General features: G+C 36.4%; 1 protein-coding gene across 1 annotated transcript in view; it reads left to right on the top strand.

Moving 5' to 3' along the window:
• LOC139731136 (gamma-tubulin complex component 6-like) overlaps positions 1 to 11,047 on the top strand; it is a 33,594-nt gene extending 22,547 nt beyond the window's left edge. The window contains exons 22-28 of the mRNA XM_071642020.1: positions 563 to 600; positions 1,206 to 1,338; positions 3,726 to 3,780; positions 4,592 to 4,691; positions 7,651 to 7,712; positions 8,870 to 9,069; positions 9,996 to 11,047. Coding sequence (XP_071498121.1) covers positions 563 to 600; positions 1,206 to 1,338; positions 3,726 to 3,780; positions 4,592 to 4,691; positions 7,651 to 7,712; positions 8,870 to 9,069; positions 9,996 to 10,093 — 686 coding nt within the window. The 3' untranslated portion in view covers positions 10,094 to 11,047. The remainder of the gene's footprint in view (positions 1 to 562; positions 601 to 1,205; positions 1,339 to 3,725; positions 3,781 to 4,591; positions 4,692 to 7,650; positions 7,713 to 8,869; positions 9,070 to 9,995) is intronic.
• Positions 11,048 to 13,112: the final 2,065 nt, after the last annotated feature.

The raw sequence follows: 13,112 nt of genomic DNA, 5'->3' as shown, positions 1-13,112 counted from the left end.
TTTGTACACTTCTAAACCCTCATTTCTAGGAAAGTATTTGTAGCCACTTACTTCCAACTGAATATCCCTCTTGGTATTTTACAGCTGAATGTGTAACTCATTTGGTAGGGGATTAAATTGTGTCATGTTTTTCATGAATAACACTTCCTCAGAGGCAACAGGTCAGCACATTGCTTTCAAAATTGGCAACACTGTATTTACATGATAATACAGGAATTTGTTTCGTACCTAAAATTAAAAAAAAAATAAAAAAAATAAGATGCTGTCAGATTTCCTTGGCTCTGCTCTATGACATTATGCAGCAATGGGAAAAAAAGGACAAATAATAAAGCTGACATGTAGATAAACTTCATTTTAGAGGTTTTAATAGTAAAGTTTAAGTAACTCCAGATACACAGATGTAGTAGTCCATTTGTATTTACTATGAAGAAAAACTAGCGATAAAAAGTGGTATGTATTTTGCAGTTGTGTTATTTTTTTGTCAGTAATGCAAAACCAACCGCAGTCCTGTAGTACCTATTTCCTATAGCAGTCCATATATTTTCTCTTTTTCTTTACACAGCTATTGATACACTGGACTGTCTTGAACTCCGTTACCATGTGAGTATATCAGGACAATACAACAAGATACTGATAAATGTGCTGTATCTAAAATGCTGGAAGGATGTATCTTTTTTCTTTTTTTTCATGGCACAAGGTATGCTCTGAATATTGTAAAGCATGAAATGAATATTGATATTGTTTGAAGGGTTGGATTATAAGAAGAAAAATATTTCAGCCCGTCATTATTTCAAGTCAATGTGTGATGAAGGTAGCAAGGGTGCATAATTATACATTGCAAAATCAGAAGAAAAAAATATCAGGGATATGTTTGATAAAATATCAGACTGCAATTAAATCCTGAAAAGGAAAGATGACTCAATAAAAGTTGAAACAAAACATGCAGACAATGCTGCCCTCAATATGGCTGTGATACGTATCATCATATTTTTGAATGAAATATGTGCTTTTATCGCCTTTACGTTAATAATGATAGTTTTTTTTTTTTTTTTTTAATATACTAACTTCTTTGTGACATACTGTTATTAAGAAATCTTCCAAATAACTGTAAGGTGCTGTACTTAAGATAGATCATTCATTAAAATATAAAACTTGAAGTTCAGCAAGTAATGTGGTCACAATCTTCTACCGCTTTCAATTCACAGGTGGAGTGGCCAAACAACATAGTAATCACAGACACCTGTCTGTCCAAATACAACAAGGTCTTCTCATTCCTGCTCCAACTCAAGCGTACTGGTTGGGTCCTGCGGGATATTCATCACCAACTCAAGATCAGCGGTAGGCTCCCTGTCCTCATTATCTGCACTCTCTCCCGCCCCATCCTCCTCCATTTACCTCTGAAGGATCGCCACAATGTGGATCCTGTCCTAGATGTCTTTGAATTTTTTTTTTTTTAATGTTTCTGATACCCGCAGCTGCCATATTTTCCTTAGGACAATATGTTCATATCCTCTGCTCTCCTGCCTCCTCTTTCTCATTTTTCTGCTATTGTCATAGTAATAGTTCTTCTACATTTATTGAAGTAGACTGTGTCAATTTGAAATTGTAGCAGAAGTCTTCCTTGTGTGTATTTTTGATTGTAGCTCCCTTCAACCTAGCCTTATGTGGCCTTTCACATCTTGTTTTTCCTCTCATAAAGCCTTATTTTTACCCTTATTTCTTCCAAATCACAAGCATGTTGCTGAAAAATTTCACCTCAAGAGAATCCTTAATCGCATGATTAGTATCTAGATTCTTGAAAGTTCCCACAATACACCATTATGATACCAGTTGATTCATTGACATTTCTTGCTTGTTAGAATGTGTGCTGAAATGTAAATCTTATTTTTGTTCACTTCTTTGTGTAGGTATTTTTGTATAAGAATTTCGAGGAGTGCATATGATACCAGTTGATTCACTGACATTTCTTGCTTGTTATAATGTGTACTGAAATGTAAATCTTATTTTTGTTCACTTCTTTGTGTAGGTATTTTTGTATAAGAATTTCGAGGAGTGCATATGATACCAGTTGATTCACTGACATTTCTTGCTTGTTAAAATGTGTACTGAAATGTAAATCTTATTTTTGTTCACTTCTTTGTGTAGGTATATTTGTATAAGAATTTCGAGGAGTGCATATGATACCAGTTGATTCACTGACATTTCTTGCTTGTTAAAATGTGTACTGAAATGTAAATCTTATTTTTGTTCACTTCTTTGTGTAGGTATTTTTGTTAAGAATTTCGAGGAGTGCATATGATACCAGTTGATTCACTGACATTTCTTGCTTGTTAGAATGTGTACTGAAATGTAAATCTTATTTTTGTTCACTTCTTTGTGTAGATATTTGTGTATAAGAATTTCGAGGAGTGCATATGATACCAGTTGATTTACTAACATTTCTTGCTTGTTAATATGTGTACTGAAATGTAAATCTTTTTTTTTTGTTCACTTCTTTGTGTAGGTATTTTTGTTAAGAATTTCGAGGGGTGCATATGATACCAGCTGATTCACTGACATTTCTTGCTTGTTAAAATGTGTACTGAAATGTAAATCTTATTTTTGTTCACTTCTTTGTGTAGGTATTTTTGTATAAGAATTTTGAGGAGTGCATATGATACCAGTTGATTCACTAACATAGTTTCTTGCTTGTTAACCCTAACTAGGCCGGGCTATTTAGGTAGTTGATAGAGCCGGGGGGGGGCCTCCCAGGCCCCCCCTCCAGATCTCGGCCGTCGACCGTGCGATCGCGACGAAAATTGGCACACACATTGCCTATGATGTAATCTAAAATACCATGAAGTCATTTTTTCAAAAAAATCATCATTTATGCTAAATTATGCTCATTTATGCATGATGATGCATAAAATCAGACTATTTGGTATAAATCACAAAATAAAGCTCAAAACAGGCACATTTTTTGTGTAAATATTCTTTTTAGTGTCCTTAGCAAATGTAATAAAAAAAAATTGTGATATCAGAAAAAATTCTGAAGTATTTTATTGTTTTTCGGAATTTCTTATGTATTTCTTTGTTTTTTCGACTTTATGTTTTTCATTGTTTTTTCGATGAAATTTGTCCGCGACATCCCTCCGAACAAGAAAATATGTTATTCATTGATTTTAATCAATAAAACACCAAAATAATCATGCTTTTATGAAATTTGCCTGTAAGCACAGTTTGCATTGAAATTGTACACGAATTAACGTTTTTGAGCAATTTTTGGTCTGACATGCATGTACATATTTATGTGTAACTTCGGAACCGCGCACCCGGGCGTCGCAAAATTGGTGTCAAAAGATGCGGGAGACTCGATAGAAAAAAGTCATGAAACGTCGCAGCGATAGCTTTTTGCGATTGCGATACATCGCGCGGAACGTCGAGGGGGGGCCTCCGAGGCCCCCCCCCCCCCCCCCGGCCTAGTTAGGGTTAATATGTGTACTGAAATGTAAATCTTTTTTTGTTCACTTCTTTGTGTAGGTATTTTTGTTAAGAATTTCGAGGGGTGCATATGATACCAGTTGATTCGCTGACATTTCTTGCTTGTCGCAATTCGTACTGAAATGTGATTTGTATTTTTGTTCACTTCTCTATGCAGGTATTTCTGTATAAAAAATTTCAAGGAGTGCATGTGATGATAGGATTTCACCTTGAAATTGATTTCATGTCTTCCTGTCTCTTTGCAGCCATGATTCACAAAGCAGGTAGCTCCCCACAATACCACCAGTTACAGCTGTTCAGGTAAAGTGATGCACATTTATATCTCTTTGCTCTCTTTCATATGCAGTACTCTGAAGTTTAGAAATGACGTACTGTATGCCCCATATATGTTTCACAGGGTTTTTATTTGTCGTAAATTTCACAAGTCTGGAGTAGTTTAAGAATTTCACAACGCACTAAAATATCAACTCTGATCATGACATATTAAAGTGGGATGTGCACGTGTACATTTCTCCGTCCATTGTTGTACTCCTTGATCGCACATTTAACCACTTGTGAAATTGTCAGCCAGTCCCAATTTAAGAAAAATTAGACTCACTGAATGTATGGCATATACAGTATATGGCATTAATACTAAGGACATATTCAAGATCTTTACATGAGAATAATCTTCAGCTTGAGATATACTTGAGTTTCTGTCTTGCATACACAAGTACTCTCCATCAAAGCTGAATGACCACCCAGAAAAGTATCGTATGCTGGAAATAGTATTTTTCCCAAATGGTAATGATGGTATTAACTATTGCACTTGAAGGTGTAGATTAGATTGATTTATCTGGTTGTTTATTTGCCATCCTGAAGTGTATTATTGAAGACTCATATTTGTGTTCATGCTATTCGTTGGCTGCAAATGAGTGTTTAATATCATGTTTGTTTACATAAAAGTCTGCATGCTCTTTTATGGAGACATGGTATTATTGAATAATAGAAGTCATGCTCATAGGGGTTAGTGTGGCCAAATTCTAAAAGCATATTGTTTTAAATGTATGTTGCTGGTCATTTGAGAGATTAAATAAGAGATACCTGGTGTTTCTGTTTCATCTGGCTTTAGGCATGAGATGCAGCATTTTGTGAATGTGATGCAGGGCTACGTGGTCAACCAAGTCATCCACGTCAGCTGGGAAGAGTTTCAGAAGGACCTCAAGGACAATGTGAGTAGCAGTGAAACAAGCGCTTTATGGTCCTGTTATCAGGGAAGTGAAGTGGCTTAGTCGGTAACGCATCTGCCTTTGCAATCAAATGCCTCTAGTTCAATTCTCATTGTGTGTAGCTGAACAGTGCTGTGTGTGACCTTGCCATCCATTGTAGTAAGATGCATAAACACTCTGTCCATTTAATAGACAGTACATGAAAGTTTGTTTTTTTTTTCCATGAATTGGGAGCAGTGATTTAAAAAATGTCTGAGTTATCATATTTGCCAAATGGTGAGCTTAATTCTTAAAATCTTGTCTCAGTAAATGGATGTATATACATGTGAGAGTGTTATTTGAGATTTAAATGGGGAAAATGCCTTACCCATGGGTTTCAAATTGGGGAATTCATTCAAGATATCACAAGTTCATTGTCCATGAGAAAAGTTTGTTGACCATGTGACAAGTTCATTGACCATGCTGGAGGTTCACTGTCTGCAAAACACTAATTAGCTTTTATTGTAAACAACTTGCACCCCAGACCCATCAAAGTGTGATGTCATAGCCATTCATCACCTTGGAAACTGGTTCTAAACAGCTGCACCTGGCCATGAAATATTCTAGCTATTGTTGCTAACCATGCTCCCACCTGGTTCCAACTGAAGTTATAACAAAAGACTCTGACATTGTTATGGTCTGTTCAACAGATATTCATGCAAATGTCACCTGCTGAGTATACACCTGTCATTTGTTGACTTTAGTTCCCTACCTTACATAAAAGACTTTTAATTCAGAACACTTGTTTACCTCATAACTTTCAGTGTTCATTTCAAATGTTCAGTTTGGAATAAGAATGCTGCCATTCAAAAAACAAAGAACAAAACAGAACAAAAGAGCTGGGTGCACACCTGCTCATTGTTAATTTCAAATTCCTCAATTTGTATAACACAATAGAATTCAATTCAGAACACCTGCTGACTGCATACTATTCATTGTTCATTTCAAACATAAAGGCTGGAATACAATGCTACCATTCAAAACAACAGCTGGATGCACATGTTCATTCCAAAATTATTACCAGGATCTAACAATACACTTGTTTATGATAGGTGCTGTGGCACACCTGTTCATAGTTCATGCCCCTTTTTGTAGCCACCATAGGTGATGGCACTGAGAGATACTTATTTCATGCCATAGCTTTAAAATCAGGCCAACATACTAGAGTTCAAAGGATACTCTTACAAGAGACTTTCACTCATAATACACATTCATGAGAGACTTCATGAAATGGATTTTACTTCACTTTTAAAGTCTGTATGAGTGACTGGCTATAGTGAGATTTATGTCAAGACTTTTTTGTGATGATTTCATAAAACGGATCCCAGGAATTTATTTTGCAAGATGACAGATACACCACTGAATAAGAAACATGCTGATAAACTCATGTCACAAGACAACTATTTTCATCTCAACGATTCCTACCAACTCCAAACAAAGACAACATTGTGCAATGTTTTGCTGTTTGATGCTCTCATGACATACTCAGTACACCGTATCACTCAATGCAATCAATGTATTGTTAAACACAGAGTGATGTATCGCTGGCACCTACAGGTTGTACATGCCCCTAGTTGCAACCACAGCATACATGATATTAAAGCTAGTCTTAAATACCTACTTTACAGTGGCAAATCCAGGCAGGGATGCACCCGGCACCCCCCGTTAAAACAAAAGAAATAAAAAGAAAAAATTGGGGGTGGGGTGCGTGCCCCCCCCCCCTTAAATTTTGTGAAGGTGGCCCCTCTTTATGGAATTCCTGGATCTGCCTCTGCTTTATGTTTGTGTAGTGGCCAATTTTTTGCTATTGACATTACAGTGGACCCGATGATTTAGAATCATGGCGTACTGCACCTATTCGTAGTACAGTGCACTCCCGTTACAACGAACACGGTTATAACGAAGTAAAACTTCTGGTCCCAAAATTATCGCCATTAAAGTCTATGGTACAAAATTCGCTTATAACGAACACGGTTATAGCGAAATTTTCGTTATAATGAAGTCTTTTCCGAGCGCCCTGACAAAGAAAAACAAAAAAAATGTGCTCCGTTATAACGAAATGAGGATCGCTTTCGAAAATACGTAGCGGAACAAGCATTTGTAGAGTCTCTGCATGGGCGAACGCGTCAAATCACTGTGTGTTCGCTTGGTGTGTCACGCACAGTTTCCGAGGGGAACTTGTGTTTAATATTGTAATACAATAATCTGAAATTGAATAACTATTTGTTCTATTGTTGACGTAGCTTTCCTGTGTATGACGAGTATTCAACATACCGAATTTGATATATGCGTGGCTTCCTTGTTTTCGTTATACATTGTATTTGTTCGGTTATAACGAAATTTTGTTATAACGAAAGAAAACTACCAGTCCCGAGCATTTTGTTATAACGGGAGTGCACTGTATTAAAATGCACACAAGGACAAAAATCATGGATGGAGTTTATGTGCTGAATAGATTCTGTGAGTGCGATGGATTATTTTGGGGTTATCTCTATATAGAAATTATGACCATGCTGTAGATATTTCATTGGCTTGTGCATTTTGAGCATGAATACAAATTGTAGTTACCGTAAAGCAAGAAAGTTTGGGGAATTTCCACTGACATCCAATGGCTGTTACAAAATTCATGAAATCAAAAGGCATGGGAAAATTTCTGGTCTTACAGAAACAAAAGATTTCCTCAGCCCTGCAGTCCTCTTTGAACCGCAAATTATGTACTCTGCACAGTTCTGTACACAAGTCAGAAAAAACACACAGCAAGGACATTTTCTGCTTGGAATATTCTGTTGATGCGTGCTGACTTACTTTTGATATAACCCAAAGACAACTTCAATCGTCTTTTAGCCATGGAAATAATGACATATTGTATCAGAATCTTCTGTAAATGTTATTTTGACTTGATTCAATTTGGTTTCTATCACAGGTTCATAATCTTGATGATCTGAGGGAGAAGCATGCTCTCTACTTAAACAAGGCAATCTTGAGGTAGGCTGGAAATGAATGTCTGGGCTGTAGAAATTTATCTTCATTATTAATGCCAATCTAGCAATGACAGTAGTAGTCATAAGCAGTCATGTATTTCTTGTTTTTCTCGTATTGCTTGTTTTCACTTCCTGGAAAGGGTGCAATATGAACATCATGTTGACTTTCAATTATAGAATAAAATAAGATAGGAATGATATTTGATTAACCTATCAAAGATAAAGATGAGCAGCTGTATGCATGTTTTCTGATTAATGGATTTAGATGTGTTTTTAAAGGTAAACATTCTTTTCATGATTATCAGTGTTTTTCATTATGACCAGGTACCATATTTAATGAGATTGTACGTTCTACATAGTAATTTCCGAACTATTACAAGGTGAATGTGCAGTAGTGTGAAATATATGAAAAAAACAAAACAACAACAACATTGCAACTATACAGTATAAAATTCCAGATACATGAAGTTAGACTCTTCTACAGCTACAAATCATTCTCTTTGTAGGGCATTATAAAACTTTCCAGTGCAAGATGTGAAAAGGAAATTGGCCATGATGTACTGTATTGTGGACAACAGGCCCTTAGTTTCTGGAAGTTGCATTTATGACATTGCTTTCTGCTGTATCAACACCTATGTTTGCAGTGAGAGTATATAAATTTCTTTATCTTTAATACCTCAAATGAAATGTACCTGTTCTCACATGTAAAAGGGAATCAGGGATTAAAGAAGACTTTACCGTTCAAATTCTAGAAAGTAATCAGCCATCTTCTCATGAACCAGTGAAAACTGTTTGAAATTTGTCATCCTCAAAGCGTGTCTCAAATTGTAGGTCAAGCAGTCATCTGGTGTGGCAGTGATTAACTATTTTGTTTTGTTCGGATTGTGCTCCTATTCTTTTGAGTACCTTAGTGTCTCTCTGACTGGTCGCAATTACATTTTATGCGTATTGTTTAATGAGTCCAACCACAGCTGCATTGTAACAACAATATGTGTGCACACATGGCAGCATAAGTTTTGTTGCTTTAACTCCCTTTACTTTGATCCTAATATACATTCAGGCTGATCTTCGATTGAAGTGATGTCAAACAAGTCATTGTTATCTCATAATTGTTGCCATGGTCACTGTCGCTGTCATTGTCCTCTCCATCTTCCTTGACAGATGCCTCCTGAACAAGAAGGCAGCTCCAGTGATGAAGATCATTTGTGACATTCTGAGCCTTGTGCTCAAGGTACGCACCCAGCTCACCTCGTCTTCCTGGGCCTGGGATGCCTCCGCAGCTCAGGTCATCCACCCCTGCTTCCGCAACATCAAGAAGTCCTACATGGCGTTCAAGGAGTACTCGGGCTTCCTCTACAAAGGTGGGTATTGTAATGCGAGTAACCGTAACATGCTCTTGCTTCAGTAGCCATAATTTGCCAAGCTATACATGCATTCAGTGAATCCAGGGACTTAGTGCAGTAAACCATCTCCCTGTAATGTAAAAACAGTGGGACAGACCTACAGGCCATTATGATATGGTAGGGTGTGGGAAGATTACATAATCCTTCTTTGTTGACATTTTTAAGACATCCATAGATGCCGATCAATAAACCGAGCATCATACATTGTATTTGTTAAATTAGATTATGAAAACACTGCATTGACTAGGTTTGAAATTTGTACAGGTGAAAACAATGATGTATGGCAAAGTACTTTATAGAGTGCATTATATCTGGTCCATGAAGGTGTAGCAGTGTGCAGAGACTCAGACAAACACACTGACATCCTTTCAGATTCCAATTTGCCTTGCTATGTAAAGAACAAAATAATGAAAAAAATATTAAGAACAACAGAATGCTACGTTTTGATTTAAAAAATAAAACAACAATAGGCATGCGGTAACACCTCTGATTAAGTACTCATTCAGGGCAGTATTGCAGGTACAATGTATATAAATGCTGCACATGTACTGTAGAGCAAAATATTTTGGTTGCATGATTTCTTTTTTTTTTGCGAATTGGAGCTGATGGCCATTTTTGGCGGCATGCAATAATCATGTGTTGCCTCTGGGATTTAATGTATATAATGTAGACAAGAACTTTTTGGGTGCATTTTAATTTTATGAATCTTGGCTCTCACAAAATTCACAAAATTAAAATGCACACGAGCATTTTTGGTTTTACAGTATTTGATACATGCTCATGCATTTCTATTAAAAAGCATGAGGGGAGATTTAAGCACAGTTCAATACGCTGAGCCTGAGCTGAATTTACTTTATTGTTTCTTTGCGTGTTCTCTTTCCCAGTTGTTGCCAAGTTGGTAACCAGGGGATACCAACCTCACCTGGAGGAATTCATGCTGAGGCTGAACTTCAACAATTACTACCAGGAGCACAAGTCGTGACCAAAAGGAGGCAGGCCGCTTGATGGAAATTAAGATGGGAATGGGGACGAGGTCGTGGATGAGCCATTGTCATGACTGTGTTAGTGAAAATCGGAAGGGAATTAGTGGCCGAGGAAATTTTGTCAATTAAATCGTGTTTAGAAGATCATGGCTTGCAAACATGCTTGCAGCCATATTGGCCCATTTTGGTGAAAGCTTCTGACTATAAATGGTTTGTTGCGCAGTGTGCATTTTAAGATCTGTGCATGCCACACCTACTTGAATCTGCTCTCCTCAATTCACATTTAAGCCTTCGAACAATAACGTGATCTGCTTTGTCAGTGTTTCGTGTGGAAATGCTTTGTGACAACCTAATATCATTCACGAGCTCTTAACAGTCGGATATCTATGAAATTGAAATTATCTTGCAGTACTTGCTCATGCAGTGTCTGTCAAACTTTAATATATATCCTGTTGTTGACTAAAAGGCCAAAAATTTGCATGTATGTTAAAGAGAATTTCATTTTTACTAGCTGTATTGTTTGTCAAAGTACTTTGTGTGTTTTGGGCAAATGTCCATTTCAGTGTATTTTGTAACTGATGACATAAACCCAACTTTAGAACAGATAAGTCACAGAATAGGTTATCTATTACATTACACCAGACTACATTATTTACTTTCACCTTGACTAGTTGGAATGCCAGTGATCATCATTTCCAAATTTCTGTATCGAGAAAAACCAACTGAAGTGATTTGTCAGATGTAATAGGTATAGATCATAACATATCGCTCAGGATTGGTAGGTGTGAATGCACTGTAGTGTAATGTTTGAATATTGCTAACGCTTTTTTAAGTGTGACATTAGCGAGCTTTAGATTTGCGACATGAACGCTAAGACGACGCAGCCTCCCGGCTTGGACGATGGAAACGGCTGTCTCGCGCATGTGAAGAACACAATTTCTTGCGTAATTAGTATCGTCTTAGCATTCGCGCTGCAGATCTAAAGCTTGCTATTGTCTCTGAAGCTTTCCTCTTGGTTAAAGTAAAAAAAAAAAAAAATGCAATCCATGTGTTTAGTGTTTGAACAGCTCTACAAGCTTTTCAGCAAATGTCAGTGTTGGATTGTAAGAAACGTACCTTACCAATACATCAGATGTAGTTTATGCTATGCGCTCACAGACACCTTTACGAATACAAAGAGAAGGATATAGAATATAGAGGTTTTCAAATCTCACAGATCAATCAGCTGGATGATAAGTCTGTGGATATTTCACAGCCTTGTTTGAAACAGGTTAATTTTGATTCTTGTACATACAGCTGTTGTGCATGGTTTCTAGACATTTGTCTAACGTGTATTCCTATTGTCTGTCACAGTTATTTCTTTGCGATCCCAGGCTGTATAGTTTTAGTCAAAGACAGCAATGGCTTTGCAAATACAAAGGTTGTATTTTGATTTTTTTTTTGGTTTTTTTTTCAGCTTTCTGAACACAAACTTTCAATATATGGCATAGAAAATAGCAAACAAGAGAGAAAGCTGTGAATTCAAACCATGATTGTGAGGATGTACCTGGGATTGCACATGAAATCATTCAATATTTAGTTTTACATACATGTGTAGCTACAACACCGAATAGTATTTGTTGTACTCGTTTAAAGGATCTGTTGGTAGAGTACTCAGCAAAAAAAAAAAAAAATTCTTATTAGTGATCAATGTTGTGGAACTTCACTTAATTTCAAAATAATATCCTGTCTGCTTCGCGCAGTAATCAGGGAGGCATTTCATGAAGCGTTTTGTCCTAACTTTTTTTTTTGGACAAACTGTTACAAGCTACTGAAATCCTTGTACATGTATCTGATTGGCTGAGAGCAAACTTGTTGGACAAAATGCTTCATGAAATGCCCCCAGAAGATTTTTAACAAGACTCATTCCAATATGTCATGTGAAAATGTCTAGGTCAGCTTGACAGTGTTGAAATAAGAATATACATGTACAACGTACAGTGTATTTGAGAGTGTTACATGTGTATATGCCTTTACAATACATTCATGTGTTGTCATAGATTGTTTGAGAGAGATAAAAAAAGATCAAAAATGGACAAAAAAAAAAAAGAGGTGTCTAATCTTTTCTCAAGCTACTAGAGTTTTATTTACAATGCTGGTGAGGAGTGGCCCTTTATTAAAAAGTCAGTTTTCATGTCAATAAAGTTAAACAGAAAATGTATATGAGCAAAACTTTTCATACTGTAAGCATGGCGACTTATGTGATGTAAAGTTATAGAACATGAATGTATGTGAGTACATTCATATTTATTTTGAATAAAACTTTGAATGCAGAAATTATTTAGGTCATCAACTTTGTATTTGTTTCAAATGTATGTATATATCCTGTATTTGTTCAAAATGTACATATATACATTTATTCTGTTCTGGGGCATTTACAATGCATATCCATATTGTATCAAGACTAAAATTATTTTCCCTGTAGTCAGCTAAGCAGTTACAGCATAAAGAGTGCACAAAGTTAACTTTCACCATGATTTCATATCCACCATCATATTATGTGGAAGGGCTGATCAGGCTACATACAAGTTATATGTGTAGCTGTTATTATTTTTGCTCTGTTTGTTTGTTTACTTAATAGTTTGTTTGTTTGTTTTTAGAGGGAGGTTAGAGTATGGAGTCCTCCAAAAAATCTTTGGGTAATCATAGTTCAACTTGATTTATTTTGTTTGTCCATACATACTTTAAAGCAAGAGTTCAGAAACATGTTTGTTTAAAGAGACAATCACAGAGCATGGGAGGCTCACATTACATTCAGACAGAACATTCCAAAATTTGGTAGATTCAGTCTGCCTTGAAATTTCTACGACAGAAGCAGAGATGGTAACAACAGATCCATCAATCTGATGATTGTCCAACTGCATCAGGCCGGATAAATGAGTAGAATAGCCTACAAGTTGTGTTTGTTTGTGTGTGTGTGTGTTTGTGTGTGCACTTATACCCATGGTGGAAAACGAGGACACACACACACACACACAC

The sequence above is a fragment of the Diadema antillarum genome, unplaced genomic scaffold (genome assembly GCF_040938485.1).
Source record: "Diadema antillarum isolate AM-2024a unplaced genomic scaffold, OU_Dant_1.0 seq00000358_RagTag, whole genome shotgun sequence".
Taxonomy (NCBI): domain Eukaryota; kingdom Metazoa; phylum Echinodermata; class Echinoidea; order Diadematoida; family Diadematidae; genus Diadema; species Diadema antillarum.
Note: the sequence above shows the minus strand (reverse complement) of the source record. Positions and strands in the feature narration are given on the sequence as shown.